This window comes from Pteronotus mesoamericanus, unplaced genomic scaffold, assembly GCF_021234165.1.
Source record: "Pteronotus mesoamericanus isolate MK-2021 breed Mesoamerican mustached bat unplaced genomic scaffold, CSHL_Meso_final contig_121, whole genome shotgun sequence".
Taxonomy (NCBI): domain Eukaryota; kingdom Metazoa; phylum Chordata; class Mammalia; order Chiroptera; family Mormoopidae; genus Pteronotus; species Pteronotus mesoamericanus.
In genome coordinates this window covers 5,321,478-5,342,670 of record NW_026555046.1, presented here as the reverse complement: position 1 = coordinate 5,342,670, position 21,193 = coordinate 5,321,478, and the positions used below count along the sequence as shown (strand labels likewise).

General features: G+C 42.3%; 1 protein-coding gene across 8 annotated transcripts in view; it reads left to right on the top strand.

Moving 5' to 3' along the window:
• The first annotated feature begins 6,950 nt into the window (after positions 1 to 6,950).
• CHST10 (carbohydrate sulfotransferase 10) overlaps positions 6,951 to 21,193 on the top strand; it is a 30,702-nt gene continuing 16,459 nt past the window's right edge. For 2 of the 8 annotated variants that reach the window (XM_054586441.1, XM_054586405.1), the window contains exons 1-4: positions 6,951 to 7,188; positions 9,080 to 9,149; positions 19,095 to 19,184; positions 19,722 to 19,852. In XM_054586441.1, coding sequence (XP_054442416.1) covers positions 19,753 to 19,852 — 100 coding nt within the window. In that variant the 5' untranslated portion in view covers positions 6,951 to 7,188; positions 9,080 to 9,149; positions 19,095 to 19,184; positions 19,722 to 19,752. Of the gene's footprint in view, positions 7,189 to 8,738; positions 8,812 to 9,079; positions 9,150 to 19,094; positions 19,185 to 19,721; positions 19,857 to 20,156; positions 20,261 to 21,193 lie in introns of those variants that run through there. The other 6 variants (XM_054586450.1, XM_054586468.1, XM_054586422.1 and 3 more) reach the window with 5 other exon arrangements.

Genomic DNA, 21,193 nt, shown 5'->3' with positions numbered 1-21,193 from the left:
GAGTGACTGCACCATTTTATAGTCTCACCAGCAATGCACAAATGTGTATTTCTCCACAACTCATCAACACTCGCTATTGTCTTTTTTCATTCTAGCCATTCTAGATGGTGTAAAGTGGTATCTCATTTTGATTCTGATTTTCATTTCTCTGATTAATGATGTTGAGCATCTTTTCATGCGCATTTGGCCATTTGCATATCTTCTTTGGAGAAATGTCTATTCATATCTTTGCCTATCTTTAAATTGAGTTGTCTTTTTATTATGGAATTTTAAGATTTCTTTACATATTCTAGATACTAGTCACTTATCAGATTTATGATCTACAAAATTTTTCTTTCATTCCATGGGCTGTCTTTTTACTTTCTTGATCATGTGCTGTGAAGCACAACGTTTTTAAAATTTTGATGAAGTACAATTTATCTATTCTTTTTTCTTTAAGTGTCTTGGTGTCATTTCTTAAAAACCATTTATAGCTCAAGATTACAAAGACATATGCCTTTTTTGGGTGGGCTAGCTTTTTAGTTTTAGCTCTTACAGTTAAATCTATGATCCTTCTGCGTTAATTTTTAAATCTGGTGTGAGGAAAGTGTGTAATTCTTTTGCATATGGATATTCAGTTGTCCCATACACCATTTGTTGAAAAGACTATTCCATTTTAATTGTCTAAGCAACCTTGTTGGAAATTAATTGACCATAAATGTGAGAGTTTGTTTCTGGACTCTCAGTTCTATTCCATTGATCTATTTGTATATTCTTATGCTTGTACCACATGATTACTGTAGCTTTGTAATAAGTTTTAAGATCGGAAAATATTATTCCTCTGACTTTGATCTTACTTGTTAAAATTGTTTCGGCTACTTAAGCTTCATGAGTTTCCATGTGAACTTTAGGGTCACATTGGTAATGTCTGCAAAAAAAAAAAAAGGGCCAATGGGAAAATCAATAAAGATTGCAATAAATCTGTAAATCAATTTGGAGAGTATTGCTATCTTAACAATATTAGGTCTTTTGATACATTAGCATGAGATGTCTTCACATTTTTTAGGTGTTCTTTAGTTTCAAAAATGTTTGTAGTTTTCAGAGTATAATTTTTCACCTCTTTTTAAATTCATCCTAATAATTTTATTCCTTTTGATGCTATTATAAATAGAATTGTTTTCTTTCACTTTGGATTGTTCATTGCTAGTCTATAAAAATAATATTGATCTTTTATATTGGCCCTACATATTGTAATTTTGTTCAACCCATTTTTAATTCTAATAGTTTTGTAGTGAATTCCTTTGGAATTTCTATATGCAAGATCATGTCGCCTGAAAATAGAGATAGTTTTACTTCTTCCTTTCCAATATGGATGCTGTCAACTGTATACAAAGGTCAAGTTGGTATTCCCTCACCAAAAGGATTTGGGAAAAAAGGAAGGATTGCAACCCAGTACATGCAGCCACAGCAAGCCATGTATTGGGTTGGACAAAAAGTTGGTTTAGTTTTTTCTGTAAAATAAAAGACACATTTTTTATTTTCACCAATAACTTTATTGACTGGGATATTTTGAGTATACCAGCTATCTCCTGCTATTGGCTTCTAGTGAGTAGAGGCCAGGGGTGCTGTTAAACATCTTCCAATGCATAAGACAGCCCCACAGCAAATAATTACTTGGCCAAAATGTCAATAGTACCAAGAAACTTCTCAAACTACTTTTGACACATTCAATCAGTCACAGCACCTCCACACACTGCACAAATCATTTTTTTTTTTTTGCGTTTCAAATGTATTTTTACCTTTCTTGAAATAATAAAGCATAATATGCCAAAGATGTGTATCTTCTTCCATCTTCAATATTAAAATGACTGCATGCTGATATGACAGCTGTCCCAATACAATCTAACAAAATTGTTTTGAATGAAGTTAGACAACTAGGTGCTACTAGAGCCATCTTATGGAAAAAACTAAATGAACTTTTGGGCCAACCCAACACAAAAAGAAAGCAAGAGGAAGCAGGAAACCCCTTTTCACAGAGGGGAAGAGGAAGTTAAGGGGAGGGGCTGTTATAATCATAGAGCTCTGTTGTAAACAGAGAGGTCTTCCTGTAGGGATTTTGTGAGTGATATAGGGTGTGATACCTCCTTTTACAGGTCCTCCAGATTCCTAAGTTAAGGTCTCTGTCATAAATTTTGACAATACTTATATTTCTTTTTCTTGCCTAAGTGTCCTACCTAGACCCTCCAGTAAAACGTTGAATAGAAGTGACAAAAGCGGACATCCTTACTGTGTTCCTGATTGGAGGGTGAGGGGTTTGATGCATTAAGTATGATGCTTCTGTGTGGTTTTAGATGCCATTTATTAGGATGAGAAAGTTCCCTACAATTCCTAGTTTGTGTTTATCATAAATGGGAATTGAATTTTGTCAAATGTTTTTTTCCTGCTTGTATTTATTCTATGATTTGTCTTTTCTTCTATTGATATGATGTATTACATTATTTTTCAGATGGTAAATCAAGCTTGCCTTCTTGGGATACATCCCACTTGTTCATAGTATATAACCCTGGATGTTTGTTGCTGGATTCAGTTTGCTTGTATTTTTTTGAGGGTTTTTGTGTCTATATTAATAGGAGATAATGGTCTGTACTTTTCTTGTGATGTCTAGTTTTGGGATCAGGGTAATAGCCTCATAGAATATGTTAGGCTGTATTCCATCCCCTTCTAGTTTTCTGAAAATCTTGTGAAGGATTGGTATTAATTCTTCTTTAAATGTAGAATTCGACAGTGATATCACCTGGGCCTGGTCTTTTCTTTATAGGAAGTTTTAAAATAATTCCAACTCTTACTTATGTATCTATTCATATTTTCTATTTCTTAGTGAGTCAATTTTAGGGAGTTTGTGTCTCTGTAGGAATTTATCCATTCCATTAGGTTATCTAATTTGTTGGCATACAATGGTTCATAGTATTCATTTATAATCCTTTCTATTTTTGTAGGTTTAGTAGTAATGTTCCCCTAATTAATTAATTCATTTGAAAATTATAATATCCCTATTATATGTTACAAGAACATATTTTAAAGAATAACATATTTTCTAAAACAGAAAATGAGCATTCTTTTCCTTTCTGCCAATCTCTTTAACATCTCGCTTAATAGAAGATAGCTGGATACATATACTTGTTTCTGTGTTCAATCTTTTGCAATGTTACTTTGGTCAAAGAATATGGAGAAAATTCTTCCTTGGGCAGATAAATATAAAAGGAAGAAGTATTTTAATAATCTTTTCAGTTGATTTTGGGTATCTTTCTTTAACACTACACCCAAACTCAACAAGTGGTAGTTTCTTCAAGTTTCATACAATGCAGAATTCACAAACTTATCGATGAACTTCTATTCTGTGACATTAAAATTCAGCAGCCCGGGTATTTTCCAACACCAACAACTCTGATTCTCCAGACACCAACCGAATGAATGTCCTTCAATTAAATCCTATTCTGACACCACCCAAAGATAGTGTCAGACTCCACAGCTTTTGGGGCTCAGTCCCACTTCAGTTGGGCCAGTCACAAATATTGGATCCTCACACTTCTGTCTGACTTGGCTATAAATCAGGTGTTTTCACAAACTTCCTTTCCACAGTTTTGATTTTGCTTGACTGGTTCATATAATTTGGGAAAACAGTTTACTTACTATAAAGGAAGCAACTCAGGGACAGCCAAATGGAAGAGACGCACAGGGCAAGGTGTGGGGGGTGGTGTGTGAAGAGCTTCCGTGCCCTCTCCACATGGCCACTCTCCAAGCACCTCAATATGCTTCCCAACCAGGAAGCTCTCCAAACCCTGCTATTTAGGTGTTTTTATAGGGGTTTCATCACTCAGGCATGATCAATTATTAACTCAATCTCTAGTCTCTCCCCCCTCCCAGAGGTGGAGGGAGGTGGGGCTGAAAAGTTCCAGGCTTCTAATTAAGGTTTGGTTTTTGTAGTGACAAGTCCTATCTGAAACTATCTAGGGGCCCACCTAGCACTCCCTCATTATAACAAAAGATGATTCTGTCAACCCTATCATTTGGGACATTACCAAAGTTTTAGAAGCTCTATGTCAGGAACTGGAAAAAAGGCCAGGTACATGGATCTTATTTTGCCACAATCAGTCTATCAGTACACCATATATATAGTTGCACGACCACTGATTTCATCAGAAGAACCTTTAAATACTGGGATGTTGTCAAAATCATCGTGGCAGATGTAAGTTTTTCAAAAGTTTGAATTTTGACTTGAAAGCCTGAATTTTACCAGTGATGGCAAACACTATCAGTTGTTCTCCTTGAAGTGACTGGCTCATTGCATTCAATCTGTAGAAAATGTCTGCCAAATAGCTAAGTTTGTGGAATCAGTTTGTCAGTTCTTTCAAGGAAAAATGGTGTTCCATTAAAAAAATCTAGCTGTTTTGCATTGCAAATCATGGTCCAACAGCTTTGCCTCCGGACAACCACCATATCTGGGTATGCAGCAGGCATGCTATGTGTACTTCTTCTTCCATTCCAAAGGGAACATTCTTCAGTGACACTTTGTGTGTGTTTGTTTTTAAGTACATGGTGGTGATGAATGCAATGACTACCATGTCAATTTTGTTTCATTGCTTGGATTCATGCTGCGTGTCATCAGTTTCACCCACCATTACTTTTGCACCATCAGAACAAATGCCTGAACAGTGAAGATAACTAATATCTTAATACTATTGTGAAAACAGTTTTGACACTGCATCTTCCCTAAAAAGATCTGAGAGACCTCCGGGGGGTCCACAGATCACACTCTGGGCACTACTACTTTTGAAACTATCCTTCTATTATAAAGATAAACTACTAAAACTTTCCTGAGGTTCATTTATAGAAACAAAAGAGGAACTGGAATAATTTGGAAAAACCCTAAGAAAAATATTCAACTACCCTAGTCACCAATGTGTAAGCGCCTAGAAAGAACTATATCTTTTAATACAGGGTCTGGCACAAATAACACCCTTTTTTATTACATAAAAATCTCTTATTACAAAATCATAAGCATATAATTCTGTAACATAATATCACACTCGAGCACACCATAGGACATTTTAGGTAAAATGTTCAAATTGCTGTCCATCTCGTGCAAGACATTCATGTACCCTACTAACCACACTCAATGGCATTACTTCTGTTGGACCCTGTATTTGAACAGCATCCTGGGAATGGAATAAATAATAATAATGAAAGTAGCTTATGTTTGTTGTAAAGTTTACTGCTGGGGGAGAACTCTTTGTGTTACGGAAAGCCAGACTCAAGACACGATTCAGGGAACGGAGTAAGCCTTTATTCACACGCGCGGGCTCAGAGGAGGCAGTCTCCAAATTCTGAGCCCCGAATCGGGGTTAGATAGGGGTTTATAAGCCCTAGCATTCCGGCGGGAAACGGATGGGCTTCCCAGGTGGGAGAAGGGATTAGCATTCCGGTGGGAGATTGATGAGATTGATGTGCTACCCAGGCGGGGGAAGGGATGTGAAAACGGGCTACAGGAACAGATAAGCAATGATTAACAGTTAACCTGGGAGGGGTCTCTGGCTAGGCTGCTCCTCCCAAGTCATCTTGCCCTTATCATTTGTACTGTAAATGCAGTACCTCCCTTATTCTTTAGCAAATTCTGAGGTAAATACTATATAATATCCCCATTTTCTAGCTAAGGAAACTGGGGCAGAGCAAGATAAAAGAACTTGACAGGGTAGCAAGACAGATGTGATGGAATAAGAATTTGAGCCCATCAGGTCTAATTCCCAGAGGTTGGACCCTTAAATCCTACATAATATTCCATGTCACAACAAAGGTCCAAATTTACTTTCTGTGCTTCTGCCATTTATGTGTGTCCATTCAAATCCTCATGTTGACCATGGTGCTCAGAGAGAGAGCTAAATATTGTAATAATACTTAGGCCAAGTAAAACATCTTGCAATTTTAAGCTATGCTGGCTTTAATTTCATGTTAAAAGTGAAATTCTGAAAAGGCTGGGTCCCATAGATATTATATTTACTTCACTGAGGAGAGAACCAACAGGGTCAGAAAAAAAAAAAAAAAAAAAGCTGTTTTCTGGAAAGCTTGACAAAAATATGTATGTATGTATTTATATTACCATGTTTGCTAAATAGATATGTAGTTAGGTAGTTAACATGTAAGTTATATCAAAATAAAACTAGTCTACCTTTTCCAGTGCAATAAAGCCTCCAACACTTTTGGAAGTGACTTTCCTACCAGGCTCTAAAATCCTGCTGTCTTATCCACCTCTGCAAGTTAGTAAATTACAACTGGCAATTTGTACTTCTTAATCCCTTCGCTTTGTACACCTGAAACTAACATATTGTTGTATGTCAACTGTAATTGAATTTTTTAAAAAGTTTTTAAAGTTATAACTCCACAGGGCTGTGCATCGTTCTAGCCTCTGTTGTTTATTAATCAACTGTACCTTGACAACAAAGTTACACCCCCCAGACTGCCAGTTGAGGGGGACTTGGCACAGAACAGAAGGCCCTACTTTTTCTAGGTAGGCAGGCACCACATTCTTCCAAAGTGGTTTGGATGTTGGGGTTTTTTGGTTTTCTTTTCCCTTCTCTAACACCAAACCTGTGTTCTGGCTGTTGACCTGGTAGGTTGTGGTTTCATGAAACATCTTTCGGTTATTTCCTGGAGTGTAACTAGTTTTCACGGGGAGCAGGGAGCGGCAAGGGCTGGACCAAGATGCCCGGAAACAAGGCCCCGAGGTCCCTCCCGGACGCCCCTCCCCGACGCCCCTTCCCTACGCCACCTCAGGCCTCTTCCAGCCTGCCCGCCCCGGGGCGGCACGCGCACGTGGGACGGAGGCAGGGACGCGCACGGCGGAGTTGGAGGCGGGGACACGCACAGCCTGCAGGCAACGCGTAAAGGCGAGCGGGGGGGGGGGGGGGGGGGGGGGCCGCGGGCCGCGAGTCGCGGCGGGTGGTGGCCTCACCCCCGAGAGGGCCTGGCACGCCGGGCGTCCTCCTTCTAGCGCCGCGGCTGCCTCTTCCCAGGCTCAGTGGGCGGCACGGAGCCTCCGCGGAGCGGGCCTCCCGGGCTCCCGGACGCTGGGACTCGCGCCCTTCGGCCCCAAGCGTGCGAGGCCCGCGCCGAGCTTCCCCTCAGGGCCGCAGAAGGGCTTCGGATGCACGGAGGGTGAGCTTGGGGCTGAACAGGGGTGGGTGTGTTCCACAGATGCCCACACCCCGGCTCTCATCCCCACCCGGGTGGACGGAAGGACCGAGGTGGGGGTACCGGTTTTTCTTTGCGAGCAGCATCTCAGTGTGTTTGGCGACAGGAGGACCTCCCTAGTTGGCGGGATTAATGGGAAGAACCTTCTTCCCGTTAGTTATGCAATGAGGCGGCGTCCTCGCCGGGGATGCTGTGCTCACTGGAATTATGGACATTCGGGGATCTGTTATTTACTTCTTTCATCCTTGGCCGAGATTCTAAATTTGTAATTGGGGTCGGAAATTGTACCCCGCTCCCCCATTACAGAAAATGTTCCCCTTGGGTGCAAGAAAGATGCAGGCGAGAGGGACCATGTGCAGCCTTTTCTAAGTGTACAGTTTTGGTGGGTGAGCGGGAAGGGATGGTTGCAGATGCACGTCTCCTGACAGAAAGGCTCCAGAGTGCTCTCGGCTCTGATTTTGACAACGCAGAGGCCTGTCAGAAGTTGAGGTTGAGGCATACATTTCTGCACTTCTGGCTGGGAAGATGAACCAGGTTTTCCAAAGCTGTTGTTTCTGTTTTCCAAGTCTGCTAGAAGGGGCCGGCCGTGAATAGAAAGCAGCGCGGCCAGGTTTTGGTTAGCTGAGCGGGAGCCCTGTCACAAAGGGGTTTTTGTCTGAAACACCCAAAGTCTGGGGCTGTGAGCCATAAAGAATTGGGTATGGGTCAGTTTTAACTGGCAGGGTGAGAAATGTCTCAGCCATTTTTAAAATTAGGCAGCTGAGTTTAGCTCCTGCTTGCTGGTTTCCAGCACCTACCCATAACCTTTTCCAGTGACAGGTTTAAAAGAGAAAAGACACAAAGAGAGACACGGTCTTTTTCCCTTTTCCCTCTTAAAATGAAGGCATAGTCCATGTGGGTTAAGATGGAAAGAAAAATTTTTCCACCTTTGCTTTGACCCTGAAGAAAAGAATCTCCAAGAAATACCCTAGAGAAAAATTCTTCCCTTCCCTGGAGTGAAAACCGAAGTGCTTACAAAACTGAACAAAGAAAGAAAAGAATTAGTGAATATCCTAGGTTATTTGTAGTTATAGGCAGATCCTTTTCCAAATGCTTGAGGTTATACAGTAAAAAGGTGAGAGAGAGCCAGAAGGGGAAAAAAGGGAGGGAGGTGAATGCAGGGCCCTAGAGATTGCAGAAGCCAAGAGAGTGTGTTTTCTCCTGATACAGGTCTGGAAGAATCTGGGTACATAAAGCCTAATCTTCTGATCTTCGTAACATGAAATTGCTTTTAATTTTCACACTGAGTTCTTAAGAGCAGAGGGAAACACAGTTAGGCTGTGCTGTCTCCATCCAGGCAGCTTGGGCTGTGTTGTGTGTTAAATTAGTTGTATGTTTATTTTGCCAGATAATTCTATTAAATCTGCAATCTTTCTAGTTCCACGAGTTTGACTTACTTCCCGTTATTTATTCATGATATGACATTTGGCTAGAATTTACCTGGGAGTAAAAGCTTGAAGAAATATAAAACCCAGAGAATACTTTGCGTTGGAAGATTTGATCATCTTACACAGGAATTCTTTATCTGATACCAAACATATAAAACAGGTATAATAGAGTTTGATTATTTTTGCTACAAAATATTTAATTTCTCATACTACATTGCAGAGCAGTCTTCTAAACAGCTTGTTCTTTTGGTACATTTAGAATACTTGAAATCCAAATATTACCCGCTTCTATAGGATACCTGTTCTGCAAAATGTGCTTGAATAATTAAAGTGGTTAACTCTTCCCACGCATAAACTAAGTTGTGTTAAGTAAGTTGATCTTGTCAGTTTTAATGGTGCTTATTGGTTTTTTAATTTATCCTATACAGAGGTTAGAGGAAGCAAGAACCTCAGGCCAAGTAAATACTACAGGAAAATGTTGCCCCCAGGCCTCAGAAGGTACGTGGAGGAGAATGTGAGCTCACAAGTTACTTAAGATTCCTGTCATCTAGTGTTTTTACTGCCTCCTTTCTTGCTCATATGAAGATTTTAGGAAAATTAAAACTCTTCAATAGGAGTGTGTACACATAAACTTAGAAGAAATGTTTTCTTACATATAATAATAGGCTGAGCTGGAGATTAGTTGAGTTTAGTACCTACTAAGAGAAGTGCCTGACATGCAGTGAGCCCTACACAGGTATTTACTTATTATTTGCTTATTATTATTATTCATGAGAATCTGTCTTAACCTCACATCTATCCTGAGTTAGGACAGATGTGACCTCACATCTGTATCCTAACTCAGGACAGATGTGACTGTAGATCAGTCACTCTCAGTTGGTAAATTGTAATGATGATGGTCAAGTAGACAAAGGAAATTGCTGAACTTAGATTGACAGAAACCCTAACTATGAATCTAAAAATCACAGTGACCATAACAGAACTTTATGAATTCATATGCAATATTTTATTTTATTAAATTGTGATTTAATAATTTCATTGATTAGATAATATATTTTAGTTCAAACTCAAAAAGGACGAAAAGGTTGCTTTGTTTATAGAATGTCCCCCGTTACTTCAGCCCTCGCCGTCCAGCTTCCCTTCTTTCTGTGAGCCCTCCCAGGGTTTGCCAGTTCCTTGTCCATTACTGGATTATTTTCATAAAATTTCCTTTAGTGTCTGGGTATGTTTTGGAAGAATATTTTAAAAAACTGAACACTGAATACATGATCTTCCCCCTGCGGTTTGTGTGTGATGGGGGTAGGCACACAGGAGTTTCCATCTCAGTAAAGGGCCACTCAGTAAAGGGACGGGATTCTTCAGTGGGGCCAAAAATGTTCTTCCCTTCTTCCTCAGTCCACGGGGGACATGAGCCTCCTTGCCTCTCTTGGGATTCTGGGATCCAGAACAAGCTCTTCACCCAGGTGGCAGTGTTACTTGTTTCCTTACTCTGTTCTGCCTCTTCTCAGCATCATGCCCTCCTAGGAGCCCTTCCTTTGTCCCTTCTGCTTCTTTGTTACTATCAGTGGCATTGAGTGCCCTGTGCGTTAGGTATATAGGCTCACACCTATGTGATCCTATACATTAATGGCTCTGTTTTTCAGGGCCTATCTTCCTTTGCTAGCACCAGGCACCATAAGAGCAGGGATATATATATTGCCTTACATATCTCTGGGACCTAGAAAAACTCCTGGCCTAGAGTAGGCACTTGGTAAATATTGTTGAATGGATGACATTTGGGGAAAAGCGGTTTTAAACAGTTAGATGGGCTTATTTACCACCTTTCAGAACCTTTAATGAGCTCATGTGTATAGCAAAAGGTGGAGCATGGCAGGTGGGAGTCAAGCTCTTCAGCACAAATTCAGAAAGGCTTTGTGCTTTTGGGTGACAACTCAGACACTGAGGGAAGAAAGCCACTGGCAAGAATGTAATAGGCAGCTGAGCAAACCAAGCATCATTTTGAAAATGTAGGGGCCAGAGGATTTGCACCAAAAAAAGATGGTAATACAGGCATACCTCCTTTTATTGTGCTTTTTGCCAGGGTCCAGCCTCGGTGGGTCTCAGGGTCCCCGAAGGAGAGACGGCTCGGCGAAGAAACAGAGGGAGACAGTAGGGTGAGGTGCGGGAGTACAGCCAGACTTGTGAGTCTGGACTGACAGCCTGTAAGCTCAGAAACTTTATTTTTATAGGGATAAAATAAGGAACTGATACATGGCGTGATTACATCAAAGGTTATTACAAAAAATAGTACAGTGTAATACAGGGAAACTTAAAAATAATCATTTTTAGTAAAAGTTATTTTGATTGGAAAAGTACCATTGTTTACAGGTATAATAGTACTAAGCAAAGGTTATTCTGACCAGGAGGGCTATTCAGACATTCAAATAGAGCGAGAAGTACAGAATATTACCTCCTACAAAATGTCTATCAGTAATTCTCAAAAATTAACAAAGGTTAAGAAAAATTCAATAGACAGGGCAGTTATTCTATAAAGGTTATTTTTAAGCCTTCAGTGGCTAGCTGTCTTGAGGAGAGAGTTGATGTCTCGTCTGTATTGTTTAAGTGCAGCCCCTGTGTTCTGCGCAGTCTTTAGAACCAACCAAGGTCATAGAGGGTTCAGCAGCCCTAGTGGCTTTAGCTTTAAGATATCTAGCTTTAAGCCTAGATATCTTAACAGAAGTAATTTTAGAAGTTGAACTATTTTGAAATAAAATGCCCATCTGAAAGAAAACATTGGATGATATGAGTGGTTGAGGAGGTACTTTGGTAGACTATCTCACAGGGGACTCATAGCGCACTGTTAAGTATGCAGGTAGCTGTTTTACCCTCCTTTATAGGTGGGAAAATTGGGGCCTAGAATATTTGGATTTCAAGTATTCTAAATGTACCAAAAGAACAAGCTGTGTAGAAGACTGCTCTGCAATGTAGTATGAGATGATCAGAGAGTGACTGATCATCTACAAAGAGGAGGATTTCTATGTATTTGTTCCCAAGTACTTAAATCATAATACCTAACTGACTTCCCTGGCCTTTTCACCCACGTCTCCATTAATCCATGCTCCTGCCCAGGGTATAGGAGGGGTAGTGGTCTCCATAATTCTGGGAGGTGGCGTCCCACCAGGGGGAATTCTCAATAGAACTTTTCTCCACTTTTCTGGCAGCTGGTCTGCCCAATGTCTAATAACTTTTCTGACAGGGGAAGTGAGAAGCAGCAGGTGTGTCATGGGCTTTTGCTCTGCAATTAATAATTCTTTCTGGAAAGTATCAGAGGAATTGTGCGGGTTTTTAGCAGTAGAATACAAGCGCCATAAAACCCCACCCCAACCACCAACAATAGCAGGCATGCAAGGAGGGATGACCGAGAGACCCAGCCGTGGCTGCTTCTGCTGTGCAGTCACTCCTCATTCGTCCCGACTATGTCAAGGGTCAGCTGTCGGTCAGCTCCTGACAGCTTTCCTTTACTGCACTTCACACGTGTTTTCTATAATTCGAAGGCAAGACCCTCCATGGGCAGAAAGATTATGACCCACTTTATTGTAATACTCACTTTATCAAGGTGGTCTGGAACTGAACCCAGACGACCTCTGAGGTGTGCCTATAGTACCAAACCTATTGCTATTAATTACCAACATGTAAGATTTGTGTTTTCTTAGTTTAGAGAAAGGGAGAGAAACAGAATAGGATTTCTTATATGTTCATTTATGTTCTTGCTTCCCTGTCCCTGCTTTCCCCACAAAGTCTTAAGTTCCTTAACTACCAGTTCTGCCTTTACGGGTTTTAAAGAGCCCAACTCTGTGACTTGGGTTTAGGTCCTACCATCCTGACATGTGAAAATCTCCTGTAATGAAAATCTCCTGAAGATGGATATGCTAAATCCGTAGGGTCTGGGGGGCTCTGTTCAGGACAGCACAGCATGACCGCAAGGGACCTGGGGCACACTCAGGTTTACCATCATTAGCTGCAAGAGGCGCTTTGGGAGTTGTCTTGATTCCTTGAACAGAGGAGAATTAATTACAGAAAATGTCAGGCTTTTTAAAGGCCATTTGTCACCCGGCTGCAAGGCCCTTGGCAGAGCCATTGAGAAGGACTGTTGATGTCAGGCTCAGTCTCTGTGCAGACAGAAATAATGAGACTTGTGGGTGGCATCCTTGGACAGGAGGCAAACTCCATGGAGAGCAAGTGTATTCAAGGAAACAATGGAGACAGTGGGGCAGGTTTAGAGGAGCCGGGGCAAAGGACTTTGGAATGCTTTTCTTTTTATTTAAAAAACTGGGTCAAATTCTCAGGATTGTTTCAAGGTCAAACCCTAATTCTACAGAGTCAGTTACCTATAGATGGGAGGGCTGGAAGAAAGGGTAAATAGGGACAGTGATAGAGGTCTTTGATTCTAATTAAACGTCTTCCAGCTTTTTTTTTTTCAGAGCTCTGATATAATTCAGATCTTCAATAGACTCTAGTTGACAGAAACCCTTTTGCTATCAATTTTCCTTTTAATAATAGAAAGAAATGATAGGAAAATGTCTATTTTGTTAGAATGCCTGGATTCTGCATTGTAACAAGATTCCCCAGGGGATTCCTTTGGTCATTAAAATTTGAGAGGGGCTAGGGCCTGGAACAGCAGGTGTAGGTTCTGGCTACTCATTAGAGTCCTGGGCAGAACTTTTAATACCTGCCCAGAATCTGTCTTCAAAGATTTGTCTTGTCTTGGCCCCAGTGATCCTGGGGTCGCAGGCATTGCTATATATTTTTAAAGCCTCCCAGGTGATTCTAATGTACAGCCAGGGTTGGGCACCACTGCCATAAACATAAATTCAGACACCATTGGGTAGATACCCGTGTTTTGCCATGTATAACGCACACCTACGTTTTTGGCCCAAACTTTCAGAGAAAAAAAAATCTTTTGTTTTAATTTTTTTAATTCAATTTTTTATTTATATATAAATCTGATTATCGTATTCCAGGGTATTATTTTGCATATGGATCTCTTTATTGCTTTCTAGAGTTACACTTTTAATGCATAAACAAATAAAATAATTAAAAACATTTATATAGATAACAGAATTAGTACTACCCATCCATGTATAACATGCATCTTTATTTTTCCCTCAAAAATTTGGGTAAAAAAGTGCACATTGTACACAACAAAATACAGCATCTGGATTCAGAATGCATGTAATCACAAAGCAAAAACATGCATGGCTAACTGGACATAGCACTCTTTAGAATTCATAAAAATCTAACCCATCACATATTGTGGATCTCATTGATTCATTTGCTGGTTTTAGGGACCTGGATGATGTGTGTGGTGTGGAACACTTAGCTGGGATTGCTTGTGCCTGGTTAGAATATTCCTGCTTCATCGATGGAAGTGGCCTTGAGACTGGGGAGTGGCCGAGTGGACAGTTGCATGTAACACCTTAGACTGTGCTGCCAGTAAAAGGGTTTCAAAATTTAGGTAGGATCACCACACTGCCACGCCTCTTCTCATGTAAAACTCCTTCCATTGGCGCTCCATTGCTCACAAGGTGGAAACCAAATGCTGTAACAGCTCTCTAAGGCCCAGTGTTCTCTGACCACATCTGGTTAGGCTCATCTCTAACCAAGCTCTGGAAACCAGCCACACAGCCTTCCTTCAGCTACTTAAAGGGGCCCCAGCTTGCCGCTTCCTACTCCTGGGCCTATGTTCCATGCTGTTCCCCTGTCCTGGAACCCTGCCCCTTCACCTCCTTAGGTAATTGTGCTGTCCCTGACCTCTCTACCCAGGTCATGTCCTCTTGTATTGTCCTCTCACAGCACCACATCCCTCTGCTTCCTACCCCTTCGTGGATGGATTCTTGAATGCAGGTGGGTCTCTTCATCAGACTGCAAGCTCCATAAAGACATGAACAGTGTGTGTATTTTGGTTTGGAACTCAGTGTTGTATCCCTGCACCTGTTCTGTTGGATGGATGGATACACCTTATGAGATAATCTTAAATATAATTATTTTTAGGTTGTGTCCTTAAAAGTATATGCAAGTGTATATTTATTCCTGTTTGTCATCATATGTTGTAAACTGTAGAGACATGGGGCCTAGGGAGGGGTGTAGTTTGAGATGGATCAGGCATTCTTCTTACTGATTCTGGTTGGCTCACGTAGCATGCCACTTGGAAAACAAGTCCCAGTTTATCTAAATTTTTTTATTATTTTGTAATAGTTCATTTTTAATTGTATTTTCTAAATTTTTAACCAGCTTACTTTGACAGTTTTTTCCCTTGAGTCTATAAATAACTTGTGAATTGTCTTGTTACACTGTGAGAAGGAAAAGAAGTGCATCTCCCTGTGCTGAGCTCTACCACTGGCTTGTGTTCTCGTACATAATGCAAGCATCCTCACATAGTGCAGTATTTCCTTGCAGGCCCCAGGCTAACTCGCCTTCCTGCCTTCCCAGACTGCCCTGCACCCATCTGGGCAGGGAACACCTCCTTCCTAAGCCCCGGCTGCTGCTTCTATAAGAGGAGCTGTGTCTGATGTGGTGAAAGTGGAACTGCCCAGACAGGGATCGCTCTGGAGAGAGAAGGGATCAGGGCCAGGAACAGGCATGGAGGGATGCCAACCTTACTTGTACACTTTATTTCCTTTTAAGAAGAACTCAAGTACAGCAAAACTATAAGAGCGTTTGTTATATTATCCTCTGTACTTTATATTTAAAATACTAAATCATTTTGAAGACTAAAAAGTAATGAAGATGGAGATGCATTTACTAAATATTCAGATACATATTGACTTTGTCACTTTATATCTGTTTTTTCCCAACTAGGAAAGTATTTACCATCCCGTCCCTTGCCTTACAAAGTGCTAAGGAAACTTCATTGAGTGCAGTAAGGCAGAAAAAAAATTAAACCACAGAAATAAAAATAGCAGGGTCCATGTACATAGGTGGTATTTTCTATACTTTATTGATTTTTATTAAGTGGATACATGCTTATTGCAAAAAATGTTTTTAAAATACAAAATTGTACAAAGCAAAAAATGACTCCACTCATTCTCTCAAAATTTTATTCTATGCACCACATGTATGTGTGTTTGCATGTATTTATAATCACATACATTCACACATGTAATTTGTTAACAAATAGGTTCATGCATTCAGTTCTGCAACTTTTTTTTGTTTACTGATCTGTGTTGACAATTTGTATGTGTGTCATTGATGTGCCTTTTAGTGTACAGTTTTATTGAAAAATTAAAAAAATTTTGTTTGGACTTCAGCAGGATTTATTAATCCCCCCATTCTGTATGTTTTAAGTTGTATCTAGTCAAATGCGTATAAGTGCCATGACTTACAAAATATAATTTTATTTTCAAGTAATACTGAAGCCCTAGCAGCTTTGTTTTCTAGTCTCAGTTAATGGATATTAAATATGCAACTGCTGTTATGTGGAGACTGGAAGAATATTTTGAGGTTGAAAAGAGGCCTCATATTTAAAGAATTAGTTTGGAAACTCTTGGGGTAGAAAGTTGGGCAAGGTGTCTGTTAAAGTGCCTTCCAACTCTCCTAAGTTTTCCTAGTAAGTTTCTTGGGTGATGTCGTCATTCAGCAAACGATGGTTGGCTCGCAGTGTGCCAGCATTGCTCCAGTCCTGGCTTACATTTTATTGGGAGAATTAGCTGGTGAACCAGAGAATGCATTCAAGCTGTGATAGGTATAGTGAAGGAAGAGAAACAAGGTGAGGTGTTGGAGAGAGGCTTTGGGGAGGTCCAGTATGGTCGTGATGGGAAGAGCTGAGTCTTGCTCTGCTGTGCATCAGGATAGGAGCAGGCTCGGTTGACCTCGAATGTACAGAAGTCCAGTGTCTTGAAGAGAGTACGCACTCTCTGCATAAGCCTACATCCTGTGGCCTGCCAGGGACCTCCAGCAGGCCTCAGCCTGGTCTGGATGGCTCCACTGAAGACGCTGGTCAGGGCCCATGACTGTATACTTCTCAAGAAGGTTTTCGACAGGGGCTATAATTTATACATGTCAAGCTTTCCAAATCTGCAGCCCCAGCAGAGTCCCGATGTGTCCTGAGCACCTTCCCTTCACGGTCCAGGTGGGCCATGAGGGGTTGAGGGGAAGGTGGGAGCCTTGCAGCCTCCTCCTCCCAACCTTGATGCCATGGCGGGCTTGGAAGGGGGCAGGGTGCTCTAGATATCTTAACAGAAGTAATTTTAGAAGTTGAACTATTTTGAAATAAAATGCCCATCTGAAAGAAAACATTGGATGATAAGAGTTGTTGAGGAGGTACTTTGGTAGACTATCTCACAGGGGACTCATAGCGCACTGTTAAGTATGCAGGTAGCTGTTTTACCCTCCTTTATAGGTGGGAAAATTGGGGCCTAGAGAACTATTCATGTGCTAACCCCCATCCATCCAGCTTGGGGAGGAAGAGAGAGGACCAAATCCTGCCCCTGCCCCAAGCCTGGGTGAGAAAAGCAAGGTGCTCCTGATTTTAAATGAAAATCCAAGACTTGGGAATGTGGACATGGCTTCAAGATAGTGCGAGTGTCACTTTCTGACTAGCCCAGATGTAGAAATACTACTCCTAAGGCGCCTGGCTTCCTAGAAAGCGGATGTTGTGGTCTTCATTTTCATGTAAAGTTGTTTATTCATTATTTCCCTACTTTTATCTAGAGGTGAGCTCAGTGAGTGGACTCGTTAGATCCCTTCAGAAAACTAGTTCCCATTGGAAAGTTAAAACCATAAAAACCTCCCAGGGACAGGCCTGATGCAAGGAGGGTGCTCAGGGCCTGAAATCGAGGCGGTCTCAGGTATGAGCAGAGCAAAAGGCTGGGAGAGGGCAGTGCAGAGGTTCACTGGCTCCCTGCTCTGCAGTGGAGGTGTGTCGGTGTGTGAGGGGGTTCCCCTATCTGTGTTCACTGTCCACAGCACTTAGTAAAGCGTGGATTGCAGTCTGCAGGCCAGTGAGCACCGGCCCCTCTTCCCTGCACCTAAATCTCCTTGAGAACTAGAGCACAGGAGCAGAGGGTCTCTCTGTTCAGTTTGCAAACCACCTGCTGAATACCTGTCTCCTTTCTCAGTACTCACTCCCCAACCCACATTGGCCCCTCTGCCTCTCTTAGAAGAGGCCTACAGCTGAGGTTTCTCAGTAGGGTATTTACACTATGACCTGTTGGGTTAGATCTCACTGAGTGTCACTGTCTGGGAGGGACAAGTTATGGGAGTCAGGACTGTGGCACCCAGCACCTCTGGGCACTGTCTGTGCCTCATCTATCTTTAGAAGGGAAAGGTTAGTAGCTTGAGTTGCCTGGGATGAGTCTGGCCTTCCTTTGTCTGTCTTCTTGGGGTAGACCACCCTGTCACATTAATTTTTGACCACTACACTTAGGAGGATATATGTAGATTAAATCAGAAACTCTTAGGGTGCTGAGGCGTCGACCAGTTTATGTTTGTAGAGGGTCTGCTCCAGGCCGGGCGGGTACTGGTCCTTTATGTACATTTTCTTATTTAATTCCTGTGACCACCCTCGAAGGAAGACCTGATCTCAGAGGTGGGAAACCAAGACTCAGAGAGACCAAGGCACCTTCTAAGTCACAGAGCCAGCGAGTGGTAGAACCGTCCAGGTCTTGCCACCTCGTGCAGTGCTGCCGGAAAGGATGATGACGGAGGAGAAAGGGAGACTCGCTTGGACAGGCCAGCTGGTTTCAAGCAGGCAGAGAGGAACTGGCATCCCCCTTGTTGGGTAGTATTGCCAAATAAAACACAGGATGCCCAGTTAAATTTGAAATTCAGAGAGTCAGCAAATAGCTTTTTTTAGTGTATGTCCCATGTAATATTTGGGACATACTTATACTAAAAAGGTTATTTGTTGTTCCTCTGAAATTCAAACTTAACTGGGTATCCTGCGTTTGTTTGTTTAATCTGTTTAATCCAGCCCCTACTTGGGGACCCCAGGAAGCACACTGGGCCTCGTGTGTGGGCAGTTGAGGATGACAGAGGGTGACACACAAGCCACCCTGGAAAGGCAGTGAGCTGCCCGCCGCAGGGTCTGTTCAGGTGTAGGCCGGGTAACCACTTAGTGGAGGGCATTTGGGTTTCAGTGCCTGGTTACAGTGAGAGTCTAGGAAGTGAACATTTTTGAGATGAGGAGAGTTGTTCGCCTGGGTCCTCACTGAGCTCTGTCCCGTCTAGCATTCAGAAACTCTGAAGTCATTTGCCATCAGCACACGTTGAGAGGACCAGTTCTCCCCACCGCCCGTGAGTGATGGATGGCCTTAGCTTTCTGGTAAAAATGAACCAGCATGGTCTATTTAAGTGGTTTGGTTTGGCTTGAAGAAGCACTGTGTTAAAGATGAAATGAAAACACATTTTTGTCTCTCTTGCTGCGAACTGACTGTGACTTCCTGGTTCTTTCTATGTCTCCTGCAGCAGAGTGTGACTTGTTGTGACCTGCATCTCTCCGAGGCAGTGAAAGCATGAAAAACACCCACCCCCCAGGTTCTGCACAGGCCCTTGCAGGCAAGTGAATGGAGATGGAGAAGTTTTGACGTTCATTCCCCCTGTGTACAGATTCTCTAGGTGTGGTTACATCTTGTCAGCAAGTCAGGATTCTAAACAGCCTGCTTGTAATTGCTCAGTATGGCTTCTGTCTCTGCAAAGGTCTCTCCTTGGCAGGATTCCTCTTGCCTATCTGCTTCCAGGCCCTGGTGGGCACTGGGTAAAAAAAAACACATTTTGATATTAGCCTAGTGCAGAAAGCAACCAAGAGGCAAATCTGCAAAAGTAAAATTTCATCATGCATTCTAAAACAGATAGATAGGGCTCCTTTCCATTCAGGTGTTTTAACTTTGACTTAATTATCAAATCAAGAAGTTATTGTTAGTTAAAAATAAAATGTTAAGTTAAATACTGAATCAAAATACCCATTGTATCAATAAAAAATTTTAAAAAATATTTGTATTGATGCTATTAACTGAAATCACCTGTTCTTTTTATTACCTTTTGTTTAATTGATGTATTTGTAAGCAGCAGGAGCATTTTGCTTGTGTTTTTCAGGAAAATCACTGAATGGCTGACTTTTGACAACATGCACCACCAGTGGCTTCTGTTGGCCGCATGCTTTTGGGTGATTTTCATGTTCATGGTGGCCAGTAAATTCATCACCTTGACCTTTAAAGACCCGGATGGTAGGTATGCTACCTTGTGGAATTAATTTTGGCTAGAGCCAGACCTTGCTGTGATGTTGTTCCTGGGTGCATGCGCAGATGACCTCTGTCACAGAACCCAAGGATTTTCATTCCAGAAGAGAACGTGGAGGTCCTGACATCCAAATCCTTGACGTTGCAGAGGTGCAGGTGGGAGGTGGAATGGGAGAGGGGGGTCTCCCCAGCACTGCCCTGAGGGCAGGCAGAACATGCTTTCTTGTGGGTTCTTTGGTGTCTCCTCCATGGCATCCCACAGGTTCAGGATCACTTTGTTCTGCTTGGTGTCATCATGAGCGACTACTGTGATTGATCAGCGTGCCTGAGTGCCAGGTGGTGCTGCGCACTGGTGGCCACATGTTTGAAAGTTGTCTTGAGTACATCAGAAAGAAGGTGATTTAAATATGTGAATATTCACTTGTCTTTGAAGATTTTTAACTCCCCTGGACTTGATTTGGGCAGTCACATAAAGACCCAGAAAGACACCAAGCCCAGCCTCAGCAGAGCTGCTTCTAGGTCATGCTCTTGTCTTTTGCTTACCTTAGTGTTTTTTCTACCAAACTGACATGCCACCTGCTCTGACAGCCTCTAAAACTGACCTGAGCACAGCAAGGCTCTCTGAGTGATCCATGAGGTGCTGGCTACGTGCACAGAGGTGCAGTGATGGTTGTCTTGAATTCCAAAGAGACTCCCTTCAGAGGCAGAGTAGGGGGAGGCACAGGGGAGACATTGCGAGCTTAGGAGCCTGATAGTCTGGCCCGACGAGGTCTGCCTAACAAGGACCATGTCAGAGCCCATGGGTGTGCTCAGCATCCTTACTTTGCATGACACTTCACACATCCTCTTGCAGATGGTGGCCCTTAGGAAAGGAGATTAAAAAAGTATCCACACGAGCTGTTCCCCCATTTCCCCCCTGGTGGCTGCATAGCTTGTGCTGTTCCTGTGACCAGAAAAAGCTACAGACCCTGCTCTGCCTAGAGATCCTGACTGTGCCCCTGTGGTACTGAGGGCTGCCCGGTGCCCCACATCTCCTGCTCCCAGTCTCTGTGTCTCCTTGTCTATCCAGGAACAACAAGGTTGGAGGAAGATCTGCAGGCAGAAGAGGGTAGCCCTGGAATCAGCCCCAAGGGGTAGTTCTCAGTGCCGCAGTTTCCACTTACCAACAGTTATTAGGCCCTCAGCACTTGGGGCTCCAATGGGCTATCATCACAAGTCACCCCTCACCTTCCAGGGGCGCTCATGAGAACCTGAGGGTTCCACATTCTCAGGAAGGAAGTGTCACACCTGCAGGCATCCCGGGTGGCCAGGAGCATCACATATAATCAT